Source organism: Vidua macroura, chromosome 9 (assembly GCF_024509145.1).
Source record: "Vidua macroura isolate BioBank_ID:100142 chromosome 9, ASM2450914v1, whole genome shotgun sequence".
Lineage (NCBI taxonomy): Eukaryota > Metazoa > Chordata > Aves > Passeriformes > Viduidae > Vidua > Vidua macroura.
Genome location: NC_071579.1, coordinates 1793486 through 1817833, shown reverse-complemented (window position 1 = coordinate 1817833; position 24348 = coordinate 1793486). Strand labels below are relative to the sequence as shown.

Here is a 24348-nt window from a genome sequence, read left to right as displayed (position 1 = left end):
AGCTCTTTCATTAAACATGATTCCACATCACCTCCATCAGCAGTGGGAAGCTCTCTGGGACAAGTGCAGCCTTACAAAACTGACTCTGCAGAGAGAATAAGATGTGCTGCAGTGTTGAGGCTGGTGTGACTCTGCCAGGATCAGACTGGGCCATTCCAGCAGAGGGGAATGCTGAACCCAGGGTGCATTTGGCACATCCAGTGGCACATCAGGGTTTCTGATCCTCATGACTTTGTGGTGCCTGTGCAATCAGGTTCACAACTTCAACCTTTAAGTCCCTTCTCTTTAGTATTTGATTGTATGCAAATTCCATCAGCCTGTTAGCCTAAAGAACTATTCCTCACTTCTATTGCAAAGAAGTTTGAAAAAAATGACCAAAGTAAATTTTCTGAACTCAGAAACCAAATTAAAATCACTTCTATCTAGATCTTTTAAACCAGTCTTTAGTTTTTTGTTTTTACTGAGGACTTGAGCCTTAAGGCCGAGTCTGGACATCAGGTATTTCACTTCTTCAAGGTGTACTTGACCACCAGAGTAGGATTTCTGTAGGAGTCTTACTTGCTTAAAAGTGCTGCTGCTTGAGGTTGCACATATTGGGCTTTCAGTTCAGAATAGTGGAAGAGCTTTTGTTAAAACTCTCTGGTGATACTTGTACCATTTTTTGATTATCTAACCTCTGAAAATTTAAAGCATTACTAGACACAAAATTCACTGAAGGGAGTGTCTTAATTTTACCTTGTTTGATACTCCACTTTGAAAATCGATATATTTTGAAATCAATTTGTATTTTAATTGTAAAGTTACCATTAAAATAACATACTTAATTCTTAAGCTACAGCAGACAGGGATATTATATTTTCTGCATGTGCAGTAGTTGAGAACTGAAGGAAATTTTTTAGGGAGGAACTTCCTAATTTCAGCATTTATTTTAAGAATTTATATCACATTGAAGTATATAAATATAAAATTTATATTTATGCTTGAGTGCATCTCTAAATTATCTCCTCAGCTCCTTGTAAAAGGCAGAAGTAAATATAAGAGGTGTCTTGATGAACAGCTTCCCTTTCTCAGTAAAAAGCTGAAGACCAAACTCAGGCCATTGGTGTAAAACATGGAAGAAAGAGACAAACATTGAAAGCATTGAGTTCCTGGATAACTGCATTGTTCTAGGTAATATTTAGATAGTATTTGTGAGGATACTGAACAGATTTATTTGATGCTCTGAATATAAACATGCAAAAAAATTCAACTAAATGAAATGAAAACTGCTTTATTCCTCCCCAGAGTTCTTAAATAGCTGCACTGGCATCATTTCTGCCTGGGAGGGGAGGGGATGGGACCAGAATCTCTCAATTACCTGAGGTCACCTAAAAAGGAGAAGATTTCATAAGCAGTAGAAATACCAGAAATCATCTTAGCTGAAAGAAAGCAGCTGTGTGACACATGAAAATATTCAGTGCATTTTTGACAGTTTTATTGCCAATGTGAGTTTAACCTGTCTGTGGCTTTTTAATCCCTTGTTATGTGGACACATTTAAGTCATGCTGATTCTGATTGAGCCTGCTGATCAAGCTTCTTTTGTCAGGGCTGTTCCACAGGAGAATGGTTTTGTTGAAATACTCATTCACATACAGTTAAATAGATATTAAAATCTATGGATTGAGACAAATTTGAGGTTTGCTGTACTTGGATCTGTAGGGTTTTTAATTATTTTTTCTTTTGTTCTCAAGAAAAAAATGACTAGAACTGACAGATAATTTTTTTTTCTGGAATATGCATCTTAAAATTTTGTTTAGTGCCATGTTAGTCTTAAAATGCCCCCGGCAAAAATTCCCTGAGCTGTTGCGGTTTGTTGCTGGTTTTCCTGTTGGGAAAGCCAGGGTTGAGGTGACCAGTATTTCTCCCAGAAAATGGGTTCAATAGGCTGCATTACAGGCTTTCTAAGGCAGCAGATTTGTTTTCTCCATAGACTGCTGGTTCAAAGGAACATATGCTTTGTGGTGATGTTAGATTCTGAGTGGAGTTTTTTTTGTGGGTGGCTAATTTGGGTTGTTTTTCATTGCTTAGCTTAGTAGCTCTATTTAGACTGTTGTTGCATGTCTGTTAGAATTGATGCAGACATATTTGTGGATGCCCATTTCTGGCATCCACAAACTCCATTTTTATAGATGCATCTGTGGGGATAATGCCCTAAAATGGCTGCCTTGTGTCATGGTGTGTTTTCCACCTGACATACTTAGTTTTGGTCCTGTTTTGGAAAGACTTTCTTAGGCTTTAAAGAGGAGCTATTTGAGGAATGACTGAACTAGCAAAGCCTGCTTTGTTCCAGCTTTGTCTCAGGATGGAGTGTCTTGGTTCTGAAGAGCCAAACTATTTTGATTTTTTTCCATTTGGTGGCTGTTAACTCCTCTGTAGATTGTGCCTGTCCTACAGTTCTCCCACTGAGGTGATGGGTACAGAGGAGATGGTGATTAAAGGGTTTTTTTGTCCTACTTGGCTGCCAGTCTCCATGGATTTTATAGAGTCCATGCGATCAGTTCTTTGTACCCTCCTTCAAGCTGTGCTGGAAACCAGTGAGCCCAAAATCTAGAGATGGAAGAGTTTATTAGTGAGACTTTCTAAAGAAATAAAACTTGTGTAGGTCTTGTTCAAGAATGAACTGTACTGAGATCTACCCAAGAACTCTAAAGATTTGAAGAGCTTCTGTTTTTGTAGGTCATAGAGCTGTGATGGAGGTACATGAAGAAAAAGCTTGGAGTCCCCAAAGTTTTCCTGCAGCTTTCAGCCTGCTTAGCAGCAATCTGCTTGATAATGAACCTTGCTGCAAGTGGGAAGGGAAATCCTGATTTGAGAGGCTTTATTAGATACTTAGATTTGACAGCGACTTCTTTGCTACCCAAGTGTTACCAGAGGTTCTCCAAGCTTGTTTTTGTGTTATATTAAGCTTTAGGTAAGAAGTTCTTAAGAATTCTTAATACTGGGATAAATGGCCAGAACTTTTGTCTATTTGTTTTGTTGTTATGTTTTTGCAGATAAAAACTGGACTAAAAATGTAGGTTCCAGAGTTGAAAGTATAAGGCCATCAAGAAGAGATTGCTGATAAACATCTGTGTCAGAGAAGTGAAGTCAGAATGTTTAACTGTAATTCCATTTTTTTGTCTGTATGCCACCTTCCCTATACAAAACCACATCCAAACCCCATGTATTCAGTAATTGCACAGTATTTTGGAGTGTCATTTTAAAATAATAGGCTTCCTTGAGACTGGGTTACAAAAAGCACAAAAAGGCTTTCTTGGGTTCCAAGTACTTTGACTCCAGTATCCTCTGTTTCTTTGTTTTAAATTAGCATTCTGTTTCTGTAATTGATTGAAATTGGCCTCTTTTCTGAAGATCACACAGTTGTTTTTCAAAAATTCATATCTAGCTGGAGGTTATGCTTAGATCTTAGAGTAGTGGGTAGTTTCTTTAGTTCTAAATCTAAATATGCCAGACTTACAGTTCAAATGAAAACTGAATGTTTTAATGCCACTTAATTTTGTGTGCAGTGAATATTTTTTTGAAATTACTAACACTGATTTGGGAGCATCTGACTCAAACCAATGGAATATTGATTAAAATAGTGATTGAATAGTGATTCAAAAGTTTAATTTTATATATATATATATATATATATATATAAATAAATATAAATTATTTTTTTTAGTAGTTTTATTTGGTTCCGGGATTTACTAGAGCCACATTGTTCAGTGTCCCAGAAACAAAGCTATTCTTAGAAAAGTGAAGTTATGGCTGGATACAAATAGCAAATTTGTATATGATGGGTTTTACCCTTTCACTACTTTTAGTGTGCTTAAAATAATGTATAGAAATTCTTTCTGGATTGGTTTCTTGGTTTCCGTTTTGAAAGAGGTACTGATGTGTCCCAGTTATGAGTAAACTTTCATGTAGTGTTTTTTGTGCTATTTCCCACTTCACAGATGGGCATTTGAGGCACTGAGAGTTCAGATCTTCAACTGGTTTGGATCTTCAGTGGTGCTCTTTGCCTTAAGTCATTTCAGTGCATCTTTCTCCAAATGTGGCCAAAACACAGCCCTTGGAGTAGAGGTGACAGGGACTAGAGATCCTTGCTGTGTTGAATAGGAATTGTGAGAGTTATTCCAGTATTTTTCATGTTTAAAACTTAAATCCTGGGAAACTCCTGTCCAGGTTACCTGTTCTGATTGAGTGCTTGTAGGCTGAAGAGGTGTGGGGTGGGGGGGTTAAGATGAAGGGACTGTATTAAAGAAGAAGTCTCTTGACATGTTGCACTAAAACCCAGACCTTTTTTTCTAGGTAGGGGTTTAAAAATGCAGTGTATAAAATATGGATTGAGAGAGTTTGTCATCTGAACAAGAATGACAAGAATTTAGGAGTTAAGTTGTTAAATGTTTTATACTTCTTGCCACTCAGTCCTCAAAAGTGACCTCAAAATATGTAATATTTTTACCTTGTTTAAGTAAAACTTTTTTTCTGAAGCAGAGGTGACAGCTTTTTGAGGCTGCAGTTGGCCCTAATCGAACACTATTCCAAGTTTACAAGAGTAGTAAATTGTATCATTAAATTCTAAACAAGTCAGAGAGGTGAGTTCTAAAATGATCAGGAGAGCTAGGAGTCTAGTGGAATATGTGTGATGTGTATGGGGTTTTGTTTGCTAGGGTTTTACTATTAAAAACATGTTTTTGCAGTCTGGAATCCACTGCATTCAGTTTGTTTTTGTACCAGCTCTAAATGCCTAAGAGAGCACAAGTAAATGTTCCTTAACAGAGACCAGGATATTTAGAATTTATGGCAGCTCCTTTGTGTGCTATTTTCTGTACACGAGCTTCTGAGTTCCTTGTAGGATCTAAAACAGTCAGCCAGTTGGAGTCTGAAAAAATAGTCTGGTACAGAAATTAGAGTAATAATTTTTACCCTAAAATCTTCAAGCCACAGTGAAGTTCAGTTAACTTATTTAATAACATTGCAGAACAGCAGAAAGGTAAATGTTTGCTCCAGCATTTTGGGAGCATTGTGCTCTCTGTTGTGCATAATAGTAACTGTAATCATTCAGAATGAACAGCTGACTTGCTTAAATTTCTTAATGGTGCAGTGAACCCTGCCGAGTGCCACTATGGCTCGTGCTGTTCCTGTCCTTCTGGTGGCTGTCACCGTGCTTCCTTAGCTAGGAAAGTGCTCCTGACATCTTGTGTGTGTTCTCAGGGCTGCTCACAGCCTAAACCTAGTGCACAGCAGCACTTCACTGTGAGGCTTTGATTAATCATCATAAAACATGGAAATGTTGGGCAAATTGGGAATCACCTGGGGAGGAAAGTGCTTGATGTGTCCTGTGTTGAAACACCTCAGGTGTTCTGTACAGAGGGAGTGATTCCAGTGCTCAGGTATAGGCATGTAGCACACACAGCTGAAGTTTGGATGAAAAGTCAGAGGTCTTGGAGCCGGATAGTTTCACATGGCTCAAAGTCATGCAGCTGTCTCTTCATAACAGTTGTCAGATGGCACTGAGTGCTCATTTAATGTGTGACTCTGCGGGATGTTTGTGGAAGGCCACGGGGGCTCTTCAGAGGGAAGGTTTGTCATCCCTGGCTTGAGTACCTGGCCTAAAGTCTAATTTTGTAAGAATATCTTCTGTGGCAACCAGTATCTGCCCTAAATGTATTTAAATATATATATATATATATTGTTGAATATATTGACCTGCCTAATTGAAATTATTTATTTTGTGCAAGTCAGATTACTGAGGAACGTGCAGTTTTAGTAACTGTAAAACAATTTATTTTTCTGTGTAGTATAAGTAGGGGAAAACTTGTCAAACAGTATGAATTTTAATAGTATAAAAGGCTTAGAGCTCAGTTGTAATGTGCAGACTAATTTTACTAAATTAAACATAAAAAGGGGTATTCAGGGAATGTGTTCACTGTCCTCTGTTCTTGAAGCTGTCAATCATTCTGGAAAGAGCAGTTGTTACAATGAAGGTCTGCCCAAGTATGAAATTTGTATTGCTCTGTAAAAAACCAGTGTTATTATGATTAAGATTTTCCATGTTTCATCTCTACCAGAGGTGCAGGCTTTGGAAAAAATATGACAAAAGATTATCTTAAACCACCCTCACACTGTTTTCTGCTCTGTCTGTATCTGTGAGGACTTTGCTGCTGTTGACAATTCTGGGGGTAAAAAAGACCCAAGTTGTCTTTTTTTAATTTGTTTTGTTTGTTAGTTTCTAGATTATTCACCATTATGAAGCTACTTATTTACAAACTCCTTGGCTGGGATGAGTCTTGGCCAAAAATTACAACTCTATATGAGCTCTTTGTACTTGAAGGAACGTGTGAGCATAGTGATTGTAGGGTATGACTTGATACAGTTACGGGCTCACCTGAAAGCTGGTTTGCCACCTGTGCTCCTGGCAGTTACTGCCCAGCACCTTCTCTGATGCTCCAGAATGGCTGTGGTGGACTCTTCTAGATCATAAATACATGATCCACACTCCAGCCACAGACTTGGCTGCTAGGCGATCCTTCATCTGTCCAAAAAAATCTGCACTGAGGCTGCAAGGTTCCACTGGAAGCCAAAGCTCAATACTCAAATATCTTTACAGAAGAGAACTCACCCAGTCTGAAACATGATTTTAGGCAAGCTTATCTTTGGAGTTATCAGCTGAGCAGATTTCAAGCAACCATTCACTCTTCAGGCTGCCCCAATACTTACTTGCAATTCAACATGTCAGGCTTTGCCCATCAGTATTATTCATGGCCAGACTACTGCTTTCAGCCTGTCTGGAGACCTGAATCCAGGCAGACTTGTTTATCAGGCTGAGCCTAGATCAGACATGAGGCTCTGCATTGGCCTTTTCTTCTGGAAGGAGATTCAGTTTACCAGAAGGTGTTCTGTGGAAGAACCTGGCAGACTCTGTCCCTTCAAACTCTTCTGTTCCTCTCTGTTCCCAGCCTCTTATTTATGATAAGGAGTCTGCCACAATCGTCCTGGGGCCTCAGAGAAGGTGCTGGGCAGTAACTGCCAGGAGCACAGGTGGCAAACCAGCAGCTTTCAGGTGATCCTTTAACTCACTTTAAATCACTGTGTTCACACGTTCTTTCTGGTGCAAACAGCTCATCCAGAGTTCTGATTTCCTGCCCAAGTCTGGTTTGCTCGGTGGGCTGGGTTCACCCTGCTCCCGTCCTGCATTTCGTATTTTTGGATGACACACAGAATAACTGTTGGTGTAACACTTGCTGTTGAAATAGCCAAATGCTGACTAATCTGGAAGAAGAATCTGGGAGTTGCTGTCTTTTTCTGAGGGGAGGATATATTTCTTTGCTGTGTATGTGGCCCCATACTAGGCTGGAGATTGTCCCCTTTGCAGCAGTCTCCATGGATTGTAATAAAATAGCTTCTGGCCCAAGTTATGCTGAAGCTGAGCCATCCCAAGGTTATTTGCCATCTTAATTTCATTTCAATCATGGCTTGTAAATTGATGTAGAAGGCAGAGGAGGATGGGAATGTTATCATACCTATATAAATTAAATTTCCATGGTCTTTTGACATTGCTAAATATCTGTCATGACCAAGTAGGTGCTTTGTTCTTTAGATTGCTTGTCCTTGCAGACTCTTCTTAATCCATGAGCACCTAGCATGGGAATCACGTTCCCTTTGAAGATCTGAGTTTGACCCGGGAGTTTGATCACTGAAGGGTTTGAACAGGATGTCTTGCTTCTTGCTGCCTGCTTTTAGAATGAAACGCAAGTCTTTGAGCATTTAGAACTCTTCTGGAATTTATATAGAAATAGATAAAAAATTGTTGTTGTAAAGAGGGTAGCAGGATTTTTGACTGTTAAGAGAAATCAACTTGTATAATAATGTTCTGTTTGAGTGAATGCTCACTTGTGTTCCTGCCTGGTGATGAGCAGCAGCTCTGCAAGTTCCTTCCAAGAACTTCTAGAGAACTATCACAGTTAATTACTGGGTTCTTTTTCTCAAGGCCTGTTACGCTGGGGGAAGGAGGGAGGAGAGGAATGACCTGCTCCAAGAGCCCTGTAATTTACTGCTGCAGGAAGAATAGTGTAGCTCTTGGTTGAAGGGATTCTTACTCTCTCTCCCTCTGAGCATACTGTGTTGTGGTATTGACAAATGAAAAATTCTTACTCTGTGTATTTAGTGTCTCTGGCTGCTGTGTTCATGATGGTTTTAATTGGGGAAAAAAGAAGCAAATTCCAGAAATACTATATTGCAGTAACTGTTAATTGTGTCTCAGTACTTGGCTTTGGGAGTGGGTGAGGTCATTGAGCTTCCCCAGTGGGGAAAGAGCTGCTAGTGGAAATTCTGTGTGTTTGTGGGGTTTGGGATTGGGTTTTTATTATACATTTTCTAGTGAAATCATGGATGATATTTACCACTTTAACAGTGTTTGACGTTAATTAAATGCTGACCCTCCTGATTTTGTGACATTCATATTGAAGAGATAGAAATACTTAAAAATTCCTGATATTACATAAGGATAAGGTTTCTGGAGTTAATGCATTCCTTGGCATCCTGCAGAATGCTTAAATGAAACAGTGCTAATGGTGTGAAATATGCTGTCCACTTCTGCCCTGTGAACTCTGACTTAAGTCTTGGCTCCTATTCAGATTGCTTTACTTTTCTGTTGTTTTGCTTTACAGGCAGATTTTGAGGAGTGAACGGAAGGTACCAGACTCGATGAGTTTCCAGCGAAATGTCGGAAAAGTCAGGCCAGAGTACAAAAGCAAAGGATGGAAAAACAAAGTATGCAACACTCAGTCTGTTTAATACTTACAAGGGAAAGTCACTGGAAACTCAGAAAACCACAGGTGAGTAAGCTCTCTTTAGAGTTGCATTCTTTCAGTTTCATCATTACTGCAGTGCTAATTAAGAGTGCAGAGTATGTGAGCACTTAACCACAGCATGGTTTTTCATAACTGCTTGGTGCAGCAGTGAAGTGGAAGGATTGTGGAAGGCAGCATTCATTAGTTTCTGTTTAGTTGTAAACAGGAGTGTCAGTTCAGACAGACAGCATTTGCAGTCTAGTAGGAAGTAGAATGTGGGTAAATAAAGACCTGCCATTCCCCAGCTGTGCATTTTACTGCATTAACATTTGCCACACTGGAAGTGTTTAATTGAGGAAAAGGCAATGCTCACTTACAGCTCTGGGACTTTAGATTTTTTGAAAAACACTGGTTAAAACTTACACTGATACCTCAAATAAGGTGACTGTGAGCTGCTTTTTCATGAGTCATTGAATGGAGAACCAGGGGGAAGTGATGTTCTGAAGGTTTTGAACTTGACAAAGTTGCCTAAATTGTTAGTAAAAAAGTGTGCCCAAGCTTGTTGAAGGCTGCCACAATATTGTTTTAAGGGTTGAAACTGAGCTGTTTGTTGTGATACATCTTACCCAGGGCAGTAACTTGTGCTTGTTCCCTGAGTTGGTTACTTGGTAGGTTGAATGTCCTGTGGGGTACATTAACTTAGTACTTGTGGTCTGGAGTAAATATAATTTGTAGGAATGTTTTTGCAAGGGCAGCATCTGCCAGCTGAAATTTGCAGCAATAAAGAAATGGGCTAGACCCATAGGGGTATTCCTGAACTCATCAATGTACATTAAGCTCCAGAAGAGCCAGAGAATAATGCTTGACATTAACATTGTGTTGTAAATGGCTTCTTTAGCTTTCTGTCACTGAATGTTGTGTATAAAGGTGGGGCCATATATCCTTTTTAATCTCTGGAATAGGCTAGCCATAATGACTCACTGCTCAAAAAGTAGTCAGGTTTTCCCAAACCAAGTGTTTTTCATTCCCATTTTAAAATACTAAATTCTGAAGCATTTTAAATTTTTAATTCTTAACATTCTTAATTTTTTTCTGACTTTCTTACAAAACATTTTTATCTAGGTCTGTCTAAACAGAGTTGTTAACTTGCACTTTCTGTTCTGGAATGCAGTTGCTGCACGCCATGGATTGCAGAGTCTTGGAAAAGTTGCTATTTCCAGGAGGATGCCTCCCCCAGCTAATCTGCCCAGCCTCAAAGCAGAGAACAAAGGCAACGACCCCAATGTGAACATTGTGCCTAAGGACGGCACAGGATGGGCTTCAAAACAAGAACAGCACGAAGAAGAGAAGTAAGTTTTTACCTTGTTTTGCACTCAGAATTAGAAGAATTGAAATTAGACAACTCTAGATACTCTATTTCTTGCTGCTTAATGTTCAGTGTTCTGCAGTCAAATATAGAAACTTTTCTCCTTTAAGTTTTTATAGGATTTCTGTGGAATTAAAAAATAATAATAATTAATACTGGCTTGGTTTGCAGGGCCATTTCTTTCAATATTGCCCAAAGCTTGGGATTGGCGGGACCTGAGAAGAAATTTGCTACACTGGAGTGTTCTCAGCGTAGCTACCAGAGAGGAAATACCACCACTATTAATTTCTGTGAGGAGGAATCTTGCTAGTAGAAGGATAGTTTAAAAAAAAAACCTTGCACAAAAAAACCTCCTTACATTTAAGTTGAAAATGGTCTGATTATAAATTCCATATGAGGGGAAGAATATTTCCCTGGACATGTAAGTTTTGATGTCTGCTGATGGGAAATACTACAGCACATTTTTGTAAGATCAGTGTCATCACCTTAAATAAAATTCTCTTGAAACCCCAAGGAATATAGCAGGAAAATTAGAGAATAGCTTGCAAGTTCATGAGAGTATGCAAAAATCAGCTTAATTGTACTTGTGCTGATATATGACAGAGAAAACTCAAAAATTCTTGATTTGCATGTTTGTTTGAATCTCTGCTTTATTTTCCTAATGGTCAATATTTGCACTTTAATTTTTTTTTTTTTTTTTTTTTTTTTTTTTTTTTTTTTTTTTTTTTTTTTTTTTTTTTTTGCTAGAATGCAATAAATTCTACAGACTTCCAATTTTTTTTTATCTTAAGCTCTGCACTATTGTTCCAGACTCCTCCAATATGTGATACAAATAAGACAGAAGTTGTGGCAGTGTTGATGCATTGTTGTATACCTTGTATGATACAAATTTCCCGTGCTCAGTGCAGTTTTATGTGCTAGATTTGTTTCACACTTGTACAGCTAAATAGGATGAAAGGATCATAGAATCTTAGAATATGCTGAGTTGGGAGAGACCCATCAGGGTCATCGAGTCCAACTCCTGGTCCTGCACAGGAAGAAACTAAATAGAAACTGAAACTTTTCAGTTTCTAATTGGAAAGTATTTTAAAGCAGTTTTTTGCCATGTAAGCTTAAAATAGGATGTGATTCTCACTGCCTAAGTAGAAGCAAGGTTTAAGTGTTAATTCTTTTCATACAAATTGCTCTGGAAAACACTGGAATTTAGGGACAGTGGTTGTATGTTCCTAGTGCTTGTGAAAGCAAAAGATGAGGTTTAAAGCTTTCCTTCCTCATCTTCCTCTCCCTTTATTTTTCTTTGTATATATTCCTACATTTCAATACCAATTTTTGACATCTCTCTAAAAAGCTGATAGACTTCAGAAATATAGTGTTGTGTTTAGCCTTTTTATTTTAAACTTTTGAAACTGCAGAGTCACAGTTTTCTGCCCTGTGTTTTGTTTGGTATTTTAATAACATCTCCCTGTACTTCGAGGTCACTTACACTTTGCGCTGTTCAATGTGTGTTGAGCTAGTAGCTTGTTTGCCTAAAACAGACCTTTGCATGGCCATGTGTTAGGAGATACCAGTAGTTGATGTTCTGTTTACAAACAAATAAATAACTGTCCCTTATCTGCAGCTGGAGCTGTTTGTATTTTCATATGTATTACTCTGATAAAGGCCTCAGAATCCAGATAAAAGTAAAACTAGTGAGGGAGAGATTTGTTCCCAGGAATAGATGTGTATGCCCAGGCCATGAGGAATTTCTCCTAAATTTGGACCATCTGATGTGTTTGCTCAGATCTTAAAATCATTTATTTGACTACTGCTGTGTTTGTGATATTTCAGTGTGCTTGAAATGCTGCAGTTTACATGTGAAGTGTTTTATTGTTCCTCTCAGAAGTGTTGCAGACAAAGGTTGCATCTTGCTAACAGCTTGCTTTAGTTTAATGCATTTTCTCTTGTATCATTGCACTGGAGTTCACAGGAATGTGTTATTCCCTGTAATTATGAAAATTAATTACTCTACTGCTTTCTGGAGTTGTCACTCATTCTGTGGGTATTGCCTCAGTCTCTTTCCTGGATATTGCAGGCTGTTGTGTAGTGATTTGATTAATTCAGTTGAGTTCTTTCACTCATCCATATTTGCAGGGCAGTGCTTAGATAACTAAAATTCTAAATGGGCTTGTATTTGAAACAGGAGAAATGCAAGGTGAGTTTCTTTAACAGCCTTGTGTCACAAAGTTCAGCCCTGTAAGTCATAAATTCCCCAAAGCCTGCTTAGAAAATATGCAGCTGTAAGAAATGCAAGTGAAAAAGAGGAAAAAAATGAGAACTGTTTTTGTTTGGTTTTTTTTTTTTTTTTCCCTAGACCGTAATACTCTCATGGAACATGAAAATTGCATTTTGTTATCCCTATGAGAAGCTTGTGTGTTTCTGCCCAGCAGTGGTATTTTTCATGGTATTTTCTTCTCTGTCAGTTCTGAGAGTCCTGTTGAGGACTTTGGGTTGATCACTGCAGAACCCAAATGGAACTGATTTCTTAATGGTAATCCTCAGAAATTTAGGATCACTTTAGGATCTACTTGAAGCATTTGCAGTTGTTTCTTGTCAGTGAAGTGACATGATACCACACTGCTTCTGTCTTCAGTGGTGTAATAAAGTGATTCTAGACTACAGGATTTGCCCCATAGTTCCTGTTTTATCAAAAGTTCCTACCAAGGAGCTGGAGGGTTAGTCTTAGCTGGTTGTAGACACTAATGCTTTGAGTCTTAAGTTACCTGAATATGCAGATTTCAGAAATAGCCTTTATTGAAAGACGTTGAACAATATGACTGAATCTGCAGACTAGAAAGGGCTTGTGTCTGGGTTTTTTACACTGGACAAAATGAGTGCTTGTGCCTCTTCATTGTTAAGATGGTGGGACTGAGCCCATTTCTTAAGACTCAAGGTTCTGGGCTCCAGTTCATGGTACCCATAGAGTTTTTCATATCTTTAGCTTTCCTTATCAGTTCCTTTTATTTGGGAATTCCTGACATGTATTTGCCTTCTTTCTCTCAGTTCATGGTGGTCTTGAATTGCTTTCCTGTGTTAACTCCCGAGGCAAGAGAACATTAGTCCAAATTATTCCCTTTGATGGCTGTAGATGGATTGTTTTTTTTTGATTGTCCAATACACTTCTTTAAAAGCTGTAATTCACTTCATGCCTGGCTGCATTTTCTGCCCAGCCATTTTCATTCATTCATTCCTCTCCTCTTTGGGAAATGGAATCTTGAAATAATTAGCTAATTTATTCAATTTTTAAACAGTTACTATAACAACTCCTTTTATGTAAGAAAACGCCTTTTCTAAGGAAAAGTAGTTTTTGGTTCTTCAGCTGCACAGCTCCCTTATTTTATTCCCTTGTTTGCAGTAGCAATCCTGACACTCTTGCTCTGTGCTCACTCTCTTGTATTCACAAGTGCTTTTCCTCTAATTCCAGACAGCCAGACGTGCCGCAGACACAGCCAAAACCTGCAGTTCCTGCTCCTCCAGAAGCAGCTCCTGTTGCCAAATCCTGGGCCAACACCAAACCAGGAGGACAGGACGGTGAGTGCTGCTCAGGGTGGAGGGGTTCTGCACTGGACACCAGGCTGGGATGGGCTGGGAGAGACCCCCACACTCAGCAGTCCCTTGAGGCTTGGCCAGGCCACTTGGGACTAGGGAAAGTCGTGGAAGCAACATTCCAGGCTGGGAAATGAGCCCATCCCCAGTCACTGCATTTATCAGCAGGTCTGGCTGACTTTTACAAGCTTAGTGTAGTCACCTCTTTTGAATTGACAGGGAAGTGATGGTGGCAGCACAAAATCTTCAGTGTGGCTGTGGTGAGGAGGGCAAATCACAGTCAGTTTTTATAATACAGATAATTTTGGCATGGGAAGGAGAGATGTAAACAGCTGGTGGTCATTCTGATCATGGTTTTGGATGATTTTGTGCGAAGTATGTGTAATTTTGCTTCTGTTTAAACATGTGAAACAGCAATACTTTTCCCTTCATTTTATAAATTTCTTGGTTGTTTTAGGATCCAAGTGATAGTGCTTAAGTAGTTTTCTTACTGGGAAAAACATTAAAGGTGTGTTTCAAGGGTTATTTAACATAATTGGATGAAAGGATGGAAAATTGTTTCCATCAGTGTGACTCTTAGCTGGAGTGTTTTCATTACAGATGTAAGTTCAGAACTAAATCTTCAGGAGATTTTTTAAAATGCTTGTAGAGTGAGAGGTTACTTAAAATTCCTGTCTCCATTATGATAAATAGCCTTCAACGTGTGTTATTCCTTAAGTTTGAGACTTGCAAGCTTTCCATGGCTGTAAAATGGAGTTTAGGCTTTCCAGTTGAAGAATTGAGTTCTTAAAATAATAAAATATTAATAGCATGGAGGTAATTTCTTAGACATCACATGGAGTTTGTTAGCATCACATATCTAATGATTTGGGCCTTTTTTTGCACTGAGAATTAGAAGTGACAATTCTAGATACTTCATTTCTTGCTGGCTTAATGCTCAGTGTTTTGCTGTCAAATACAGAAACTTTCCTCCTTTAAGCTTTTGTAGGATTTCTGTGGAATTAAAAAAAAAAAAAAAAGAATGAACACTGATGCAAAGTGATCTGCATAGCAGCCTTCCTGCAGAAGCTGATAAGATCATCTCCATGACACAGGAAATAGTGATTCGCCTCAGTAGCTTCAAAATGCATTTAGCTAATTATTTCATAGTTACCATGGCAGCTCATGTGCCAAGCCCAGATGGCACCCTCATTTCATTCAATTAATGCAGCACTGGGTTTGCAGTTTCAGGAAGCAGCACTGGATGTGAATTGGCAGCAGCTGCTTGCTGTCCTGGGTTTGAAACCCAGCGTCCACCTGTTGGGCTCCTGCTTTCCTGAGCTGCAGTTGGCTCTCAGAACTTGCAGTTTCTCCACCTGCCTCGTGAGTGTTCCAGCAGCACTCAGCCTTGTGCTCTTGTAAAACTTGAGTGAGGCAAGGCTAAACCTTTCTCTGATCATCTTGGTGGCCATGGGGAAGGGAAAAACGAAATGTAACAGCAGCATGTATTTTTCAGCTTATGCTTCAGCTAACATTTGGAGTAAATTACTACTAAAATATCTTAGAATTTTTTAACTTCTTTCTGAACTGCTGGTTGCCAGTCTGGCTTTTTCACGTTCGTAGCTTAAACACAGTCAATGAGATCTCTGGTACTGTTACTTTGCCATTAAAATGTTCACTGTGTAGGCTTGAGCAGAAAGCATTTTTCCAGATTCATAAAACTCATGAATGTTGCATGCCACAGGATCTCCGAAGGGGCTCCCTTGCCTGGCAGGTCATCTGGTTAGTGGGACTGGTTTTCTACAGCAACAGTCCAGTGGCCTTTAAGAAAAAACAAATTAATGTGGTCAGTAGTATGCGAAGTCAGAATGAGAATTGAAAGAGTTCAAGGAAATTTGTAGACACAGGACTAAATACTGTTGTTGCTGGCATGCCTTTACACAGCACAGATTAATTAAGGAATTTATCCTGTGTTTAACTCTTAAAAAAACCAACCGAATAAAAGCCCACTGGGATCCCTGCATTTTATCTTTGTGAATGATTCTTTCAGAGACTGGAGAGAACAGAAGTTTTTCTAGTTGTTAAAAAGAAGCCCATCATTGGGATTGGGGGGTTTTGGACACCATGTATTCAGATCCCTGTTTGTCAGCTTGCCCTCTCCCATAACCTGTGTAGCCTAATACCACGTCCCTTGCAGTAGTCAGTGGTAGAGACAGGTACAGGAACAGGCTGTTATTCAGGCTGTTGGAATGGAAATCTGCACTCAGTCAGATTATTGGTGATTTGGCACGGAATGCTGCTGATCTAATAGGTCACTATACATTATGTGTATGGGGAGGAAATTGATGCAAAGCAGATGCCAACAAAACCTTCTAACAAGGAAGACAACCTCTATATGTGACTTCCATACTATGTACAACAGAAGTCTTAAATTCCAATCTTCAGTATTGATGTCAAGGGTTTTAGAAATCAAAGAATGTTGTTCTGATATTTTTCTTGTAATGTAGAGGCTGTGGCCTTTTAAAGTCCTGGAGATTTCTTACTAGAACAATAATTAATCATAAACGTGTTTGCAGTTACATAGTTTCCTATTCTTGGGTGGACTACAGTTTTAGAGTGAAAAGAAGGAAATCTTTGTCTGGAAGGAGTGGGGAAAAGTGTTTACAGAGCTGAGGAACTCCAGGTACTCCCTGGGCTAAGTCTTGTTCCATTGTCCATTGTTGCTCTCTAGTGCTTCTGGTTTTTTCTCAGCCTCAGAAGCTGTCATAGTTGGTCCAATAAATTCAACAAATTTGGAACCCTTTATATTGCCAGTAAATGACTGTGGCTTTAACATTTAATGTTTAACTTTTTTATTTTAAAGATGTAATGTTCACTTCTAATGGATGATCAGGTTTCTGTTGTTTTCTGAACTATTTTGTGTACAGCAAGTTGTGACTTTCTGAATATCTTGCTTTGTAGGTCCACCTATTCCAATCAATAGTTATTTCCAGCAAGAATTCCCCAGTCTGCCGGCAGCTGGGGATCAGGAAAAGTCAGGCAAAGATAAGGATGCACCTGAAGATGGATCAGGAGCCAACCTACGACCACAGAGTAAGTGTGAGCTACAAATTGTTGTGAAATTAGTTTGTGTGGAACTTACTGCTTGTGCCCTGTACAAAAGAAATATATTAATCTGTTGTTTCAATCAGCACACTCCTACATGGAAGAAGTGGATATTTGGGGCTTTATTCTTCTTTTCTGTGTTCCTGGTGTGTGGAAAATAGTGTGTTTAATCCTATCACTTCCCATTTTCCCAGTGTATGCAGTACTGTAGTTGTGCTCTGGGGAACATTTGTTACTTGCACAATACTGGGATTTTCTTACTTCAGCTGCTGATGTCACAGCAGATGAGATACCTCTTTAAAGAACTCTCCTAGAATTAAGTAATTACACAAATGATGATCAGGGCTGGCCTTAAGTTGTTAGTACTCCTAAGAGTAGAGCCTGAAAATTCCTGAAGAGGAAGTTCAGTCTACAGGATGTAGAGTGGGTTGTGCCTTTAAAGGTATTGGCATCTTCAGCTCCGGGATGCAATGCTCTGACCAGCTGGATCTGTTTCAGCAGTGGAGGATTAGATCTGGTGAAAACAACTATAACAGTGCTGAGTTTACGTCTCTCAGGAAAGAAATGTGTATTTCTTCCCCAGATCACTTTAATGGGAAGGTGTTTTGGACTGTGCTTGTTACCAGTGGAGGACAAGGTTCCTTTCTCCCTCAGAAGTTTGGTTTTGATGAGGTTTGATGGACTAGAGGTCCTGTCCTGCACTGTGGCTGGCACTGTCCCGTGCCAGTGATAGGCGCTTTAGAGGGCTTGGGCTCCTGGGGGATCTGTAACACCTTTCCTTGTTACAGGTCTTGGTTTTTCTTGATTTGTTTGTCGGGTCCTGCAGACCAAGGCCATGTGCCTGTTCATGACTTGTCTTGATCTTGATCTAAAGAATAAATTGTCAGGAAATGGGAGAGATGTCCAGCACCAAGTGAGAGCAGCTACGTGTCTGTTCAGCCTCCTGCAGGCAGTACAGTTTTGGTCAGCACTGTACATGCTATATTAAGCCCTTCTTTCCTGTCTGACAGCAGAAAGCTAAATGAACTTGGCAAGTAATCAGTGCCCCTTTAGCAGCTGTGCTTCTCAGCAAAGATAAGTGCAAGAACTGTAATGGATACTTAGGAGCAGAGTTTAACTCTGCAAAGGTTTGTGTCCCTAAAGGAACATCATTTACAGCATGTGTCTCTGAATTTTTGTTTGTCTCCGTTGATCTGAGCACTGCTGCTAAGTTTACCCTAGTGGGTTTTTTTGTCTTAACCTGTGCTCTGCAGGCAGAAACTCCTAAAAGAATGGAGTGCCTGGCACAAATGCTAAGTCATTAAAATCTCTGACTTTTCCTGGACAATTTACTAGACATTCACACCAGAAGTACAGCCCTTATCATTTCTATTCCATCCTTATCAGGCAGAGATGCAAACCAGACTATACCTGTCTTCACTTGGACACATACTGTGCATTACCTTTCTTTCTGAGCTGCTTGAGAATTTCCTGGTAGGCCTTTGCTGCTTAGGAACCTTGATCTTTGTCTTGACAGCATCTTCACACTGAGTCAACAGTGGCCCACTTAGCACAGCTAAATCTGTTTTCTTTCTTGTGCTATAATCAGTATCCTTCCAAAATTACACTGTGTTTTGGAAGGTAGAATGGGACAACTAGAGCAGGCCATAAATTTAGCTCTGACCCTTCAGGAACACAGCTGGACCTAGGGCTGAAGAGGGTCGGGAAGCAGCTTTCTGTTGATTCTCAAGTGGCCACTGCTTGTTTCAGTAGCAGATAGGAACATGTGTCTGCTGTGTCACCGAGGACTGTGTGGGAACAACGTGTTCTTCACCATCTCTGGCTGGAAATCTGCAATTTAAAGTCTATTTCTGGCTTTTCGTGTGCTGATTCTGTCTATGCAGATGCTACTAGTTGGAGGGATGGGGGTAATAAGAACAATTCTCCTGGTTCTCCAACAGATCAAGAAGCTAAGGGACAAGAAGATGGCAGCGCTACACCAGCAGAACAAAATGATGGCCAGAAGGCAGGAGACAAGAGGGATGTGCGGTTGCCCCAGGTCCCTCAGCCCAAGCTGAATGGCCAGCAGCAGCCACCCATCTCATCCCAGTACAGAGCAATGATGCCTCCTTATGTGAGTGATGGTTGCATGAACTGTTTTTAAGCAGCAGGGATTGGGGTTTGGCTAGTGGGATTTTCTTAGGCCCCTTTCTCTCCCCTCTATGGAATTCTTATCAGTTCTGCTGGAAGGGCAGGGTTGAAACCCAGCACAGGATGTGGCTATCTGTTGCTACATGGAGTTTGAACTTGTCAGGAGTTGATTAACACTTCCAGTCTCTTCCCCTTGGGGACTTGATGTGTCACCCACTTGTGATATTAAGCAAACTTGAATGAAGAGTCTCACTTTATTTCCATTACTTCCTTTGATTGTCTCAGTGTACTTAATGCAGTAATACATTTTAATGAGTGACTCCTGGTTTTAATCCTTTTTTAGATGTTTAATCAGTATCCCAGAATGGCATATCCTCCCTCCATGCAAGGTCCAACAAGATTTCCTAATTCTGAGCCTAGCAGGTAAGAAACATAAAAATGGTTGTGGTTTTTGTCTGGGTATGAACTCTGTGACTTAATTTAAAAAAAAAAAGAAATCATTTGCACTGAGTATCTCGACACTGATTATACACTGTGTAAGAACTGACACTGGTCAGCCTCCCAAGTTTTGCTTGTATGGAGCAGTGTCATGGAGTGTCTGGAGTTTGAGAGCTCAACTGGAAAACTTGAGGCAATTCTACATATTACAGGGTTTTTGATTGTGAAGAGCAAGAGTCACTTGCAGGGACATCTTTGAAACTTAAACCAGTGTTTTGCCCATAAAAGGACTTTTCCATTGTTACAGTGAAAATAGTCAATTCCTTGTTCTCAACTTTGATGATTTCTAATTAAAGTTGAGCTCTAATGCACTATAAAACTAATTTTCCACTTCTCTGTGTGTTTTTCCATAGTGTAGGATAGCTGTGCACATGGAAGAGAAGAGTAATTATTTGAATTCTGGTAGTCACACATGTGGATGAGAGTTCACTGTGCTTGAAACAACAGTGCTGTATATTTCAAATAATGGTCATATAAGTTGACCTTTTCTCTGTCATTTGTGGATAAGTAGTGACAGTGGGGTTTGTTTCTCTCATTTTTTTAGAGGCCCAAGGGGAAGAGGCCCACCCTCATGGTGCTCAGAACCTATTGAACGCCCATCCATTCTTAGTGCTAGTGAACTCAAAGAGCTTGATAAATTTGATAATCTGGATGCTGAGGCTGATGAAGGCTGGGCAGGTAAGACCATCAGATTAATGGTCTGTTATTTGTATGCTGAATGTTTCTGAAAGGTTAATTGAACATTTGTTTATGCATCAGGTGCTCAGAGTGAAGTGGATTACACTGAGCAGTTGAATTTCAGTGATGATGATGAGCAAGGAAGCAGTCAGAAAGAGAAGGAAAGTGGGTGAGTTGGTGTTGCCAATTAGATGGGAAATGTCACTTAACTGGATTTTGGAAAGAGTAATGAAATGAGTGCAAGTACTCATTCCAGTAGCACTAATTCCAGTAATTTAATACTGTATTCAATTGCATATCTGCCTGCCGACTCCAGTCAGCTGGGTGTGTAGAAATCATCCTAAGAAACACTGAGGCTAGGAGATAAATCACCAAATACCTCTATGGAGTATGCATTCTGTTTTTCTTATTTCTTTGCACATAGTGATGAACAAACACCAGCAAAAGATTCCCAGAGTCCTGATGGCCAGAAGGAAACCGAAGAACAGACAAATGCCAAGTCTGCCACCCAGGTTTCCACAGCAGCAGCCAAAGGGTCTTACAGCAAAAGCTCTCAGCTTGATCAGGTTTGTGTGCTCTTCTCTTCAGCTCCTGTGGTAACAGCCTTGTCAGGAGAGCTCCGACTCAGGTGTCTTTTCAAACTGTCAGGTCAATTAAGGTTATGAACATGAGGGAAGGCATTAGCTGCTGAAAACATTATCTGAGCTCTGCTAACTGATCAGGTGCTGCTCAGACAACTTAGCTGCCTCTGGTTGCAGCACAAAAATAGCATGGCTTTATGTAGTGTGTCCTGCCCCACACCCCTGAGGGGTGAGAGCTCTTCACCAGGCACTGGAGCTCAGCTGACAGGCTCCTTGCGCTTGTGTGTCCATCCCTGGAACTGAATGAAGCCATTCTGGTGTTTATCAGGTTCTCCAGTGGATAAATAGCCTACACATTTTTCATGGGTGTGGGGGATTTTTTTTAGTATCATGGTCCACTTTCTGCAGTGCAGCTTAGCTGTGAGTTCATTTCTCAGGCTAATGGGTTTTATACAGACCATGTAGAATTCATCAATTCAGCCATTTTTTGTTTTCTCTAGTAGAGGAATATTGACATCCACCTCAATTTATGCCTGCTACAGCCCTATTTCCCACCCCACCCCACACCCCCCCCAGGAAAAGCTACTGTTGGTTTTGAAAATTTCCCAGACATATTTTCTCTTGACACCAGTAATAATGAAGATGGGAAACCTGAGAATGGTTTTATTTGCACTTTCTCTCTACTTTAAAGATCACACTGTTCTTTTAAGGTTTGATGCTACATTGAGTCTAAGGAAAAATGGTGCAGGACCATAAATTTAAATTGTTCAGCTCTCAGTACATAAAACTGAAAATGTTTTTGCCCTTGTTTCGCATGCAGATCTGTGTTGAATGCAGATGTCTTATTGGGTGTAGTATCTTAATGCAGTAGAAAACAGTAAATCTAAAATTTTTCAGCTTGGCTGTGGTTAGAAGCTTGCTTACCTGTGGTACTGTGTTTGACCCAACAGGATCGAGGTCCACCACAGCCTTCTATACATGAAAGAGGTGGCCCTGCTCTTCCTCCAAAGTCTATTCTACCACCGGTAAGAAAGATTAGAATTGTCCTTATTTCCTTGAGTTAAACTCTTTAATGCTGTGGTGGAGGGATTTAGACTAAGAAAAGTAAAAAAATGTTTCAGATAATGATAAACCTTTCCTTTAACAAGTAAAATGATCGTAGTGCCTGGGGCTGGTAGGAATGGGACCCCAACACAGCCATGCTGCAATTTTGTAAAGCTGCCCTGTCTTGTAAGTGCTATGTGAAAAGCACAAGAATTTCAGGAGCTTCTAGTTTTCCAGCCCCACTTGGGAACTGGAGAGGAGAGGAGCAGGGGAACAGTGCTGGAGGGACGGCTGCCAACACAGATGAGGAGATGGAGTCCCAAATGAAATGTGAACTAAAATCTCTCTTATCCTGAGCTACCTTGAAATTCCTTGGTTCCTTGAGGGACTTCTGTCTGAGATTTAGAGCAGCCTCTAACCAAACCTAAAATATGTTTGTGATCTTTGCTGTCACTTTGCCTTGATGGTGATGGGGAGGAGAGCAGACGTGAGCCCAAGTGATTCTGTACCTCTCCTTTCTGAGCTCAGGCTGTGAGAGTTTGAACCAGATCAGGAAGGTGGGAGCTGGCTTTTTCTTCCAAGTCCTGCTTTTTAAAGATGCCATGCAGATACACATGTGTTGACAAATAGTTAAAATGTAGTATTTCAGCTGGCTGCTTATATAACACGTGTTCAACCTGATTGATTTTCCTCTTGCAGCACCCTCCTCCCCCTGATCGGCAGATGGGAAGGCAGGGACCCTTTCCCCCTAAACCAGTACCAGATGAAGATGAAATTTGGAAGCAGAGGAGAAGGCAGCAGTCAGAGATATCGGCTGCAGTGGAGCGAGCCCGTAAGCGGCGAGAAGAGGAAGAGAGGAGAATGGAAGAGCAGCGAAAAGCAGCTTGTGCTGAAAAGCTCAAACGGTTAAACGAGAAATTCGGCTGCATGACAAAACCCTCCCGGGAAGACCCTCTGAAAGAGAGAGAAAGGGAGAGGGAGAGAGAAAGAGAGAGGGAGAGAGAACGGGAGCGGGAGAGGGAAAAGGAGAGGGAGCGGGAGAGGGAGCGAGAAAAAGAGAGGGAGAAGGAAAAGGAGAAAGAGAAGGAAAGGGAGAAGGAAAAGGAAAAAGAAGAAAAAGAAAAACTGGAGAAGGCAAAAGAACAAGAAGTGGAGAAAGAGAAAGAAAAAGAGGTGGAGAAAGAAGAGAAGGAGAATGAGAATGAGAAAGAAGAGGAGAAACCAGCACATGAGGTTCCTGAGCCTGTAGAACCTGTGGCAACACCTGTAGTAGAAAAACAAGAAAGTGAAACCAAGAATAACAAGGAAGAAAAAGGTATGCTTGCACACAAGTAGGAGTTGTCCTTCTTAAAGCTGAGTCACAGAGCTCTTGTCTAGAAGTTTCATTTGCATACCTAATTAACCTAGTGCATCTAGACCAATTATTTCCCTGGCACATTACAGCTGATAACTGTCCTTTGAGCTAAGCCTGTTTGCCCAGCTCATCAAAAGATTAGGGGGGAAAATGGCTTCTGTGATTTAGGCTGGACTTTGAGGAATACAGAAAGAAAAGCAGGCTTTGTTCTCTTCCTGAAGAAGGGTCAGCCACCCATGTTGTTTAAAAAGCAGTGCAAATTATTTCAAACAGCTGTTCTGTTCTTTCAGCAAGCCTAGAGAAGTGGACGCAAAGGGCACCTATTTAAATGGGGTGCATTTTTTGTACTGAAACTTGAATGCCACAAGAAAACTGTTAGACTATGCTTGGTAAAGTTATATTAGATTTAAGTGGATAAAATTGATTGTAAAACCAAACCTTGCTTAATGAAGAAAAGTTGATCCAAATGCAATATAGTGTCATTGATACAGCACTTCTTAAATCACATAATAGCTGCAACCTGAATGCCAGTGGTTGATTTCCCAATGTATCTAAGTTTAAAAAAGACAGAGGTGCATTAAGAGCAGTTGTTCTGTTTTGAGGGGTTGTCCTTGACTTTTGTGCCTTTACTGGTTTTGGAACTGTGAAGTTAGAGAAGGCAGGTATTTTAGAACATTATTTAGCTGATATTCTGGTAAAATTGTCAGTTTTAAGATTGACTGTTGTCTCACATAGGAGGGGGTTTTGTTGTTTTTTTTTTTTCAGAAGATCAAGCAGTCTTTACTCGACAAGACAGTGGTCGGAATGAGAAAGAGGTTTCGCAGGTGACTCATGAGAATGAGCCAGACTCAGGATCCCAGCCTCGTCCTGCTGTTTCCTCGGGCTATTCTAAGCAGTTCCAGAAGTCATTACCACCAAGATTTCAGAGGCAGCAGGTAAAAAAGCAGTTCATTAAAAGGAGGCTCATTTAAAGAATGCTGTATTCTGCCTCATTCTGAAGAAGAAAGTGACCATAGGAGTTTCAGAAATCCTGAGTTTTTGCCTCCCAGCTTCTAGAAAATTGTATTGGCAGGAATTGCTCTGCCTGAAACACTTCTTGTCACTTGCAAGGTCTGTAAGTGAGCAGAAGGCAAGAGAGGCTTTGAAACTGGCCCACACTGGCATTGCCCTGGGCTTGCCTGTGGAACCTGAAGTCTGATGATTGGTTATTTCTGC

General features: G+C 40.2%; 1 protein-coding gene across 15 annotated transcripts in view; it reads left to right on the top strand.

Annotated features, from left to right (window-relative positions):
- Window positions 1-24348, top strand: part of PRRC2C (proline rich coiled-coil 2C) — a 69873-nt gene that overhangs the window by 7406 nt on the left and 38119 nt on the right. For 14 of the 15 annotated variants that reach the window (XM_053984736.1, XM_053984741.1, XM_053984748.1 and 11 more), the window contains exons 2-13: window positions 8694-8861; window positions 9988-10165; window positions 13643-13749; window positions 16705-16836; window positions 18789-18961; window positions 19322-19401; window positions 20021-20154; window positions 20236-20323; window positions 20579-20720; window positions 21686-21760; window positions 22479-23094; window positions 23899-24068. In XM_053984736.1, the coding sequence (XP_053840711.1) occupies window positions 8747-8861; window positions 9988-10165; window positions 13643-13749; window positions 16705-16836; window positions 18789-18961; window positions 19322-19401; window positions 20021-20154; window positions 20236-20323; window positions 20579-20720; window positions 21686-21760; window positions 22479-23094; window positions 23899-24068 (2010 nt within the window). In that variant the 5' untranslated portion in view covers window positions 8694-8746. The remainder of the gene's footprint in view (window positions 1-8693; window positions 8862-9987; window positions 10166-13642; window positions 13750-16704; window positions 16837-18788; window positions 18962-19321; window positions 19402-20020; window positions 20155-20235; window positions 20324-20578; window positions 20721-21685; window positions 21761-22478; window positions 23095-23898; window positions 24069-24348) is intronic. The other variant, XM_053984740.1, reaches the window with a different exon arrangement.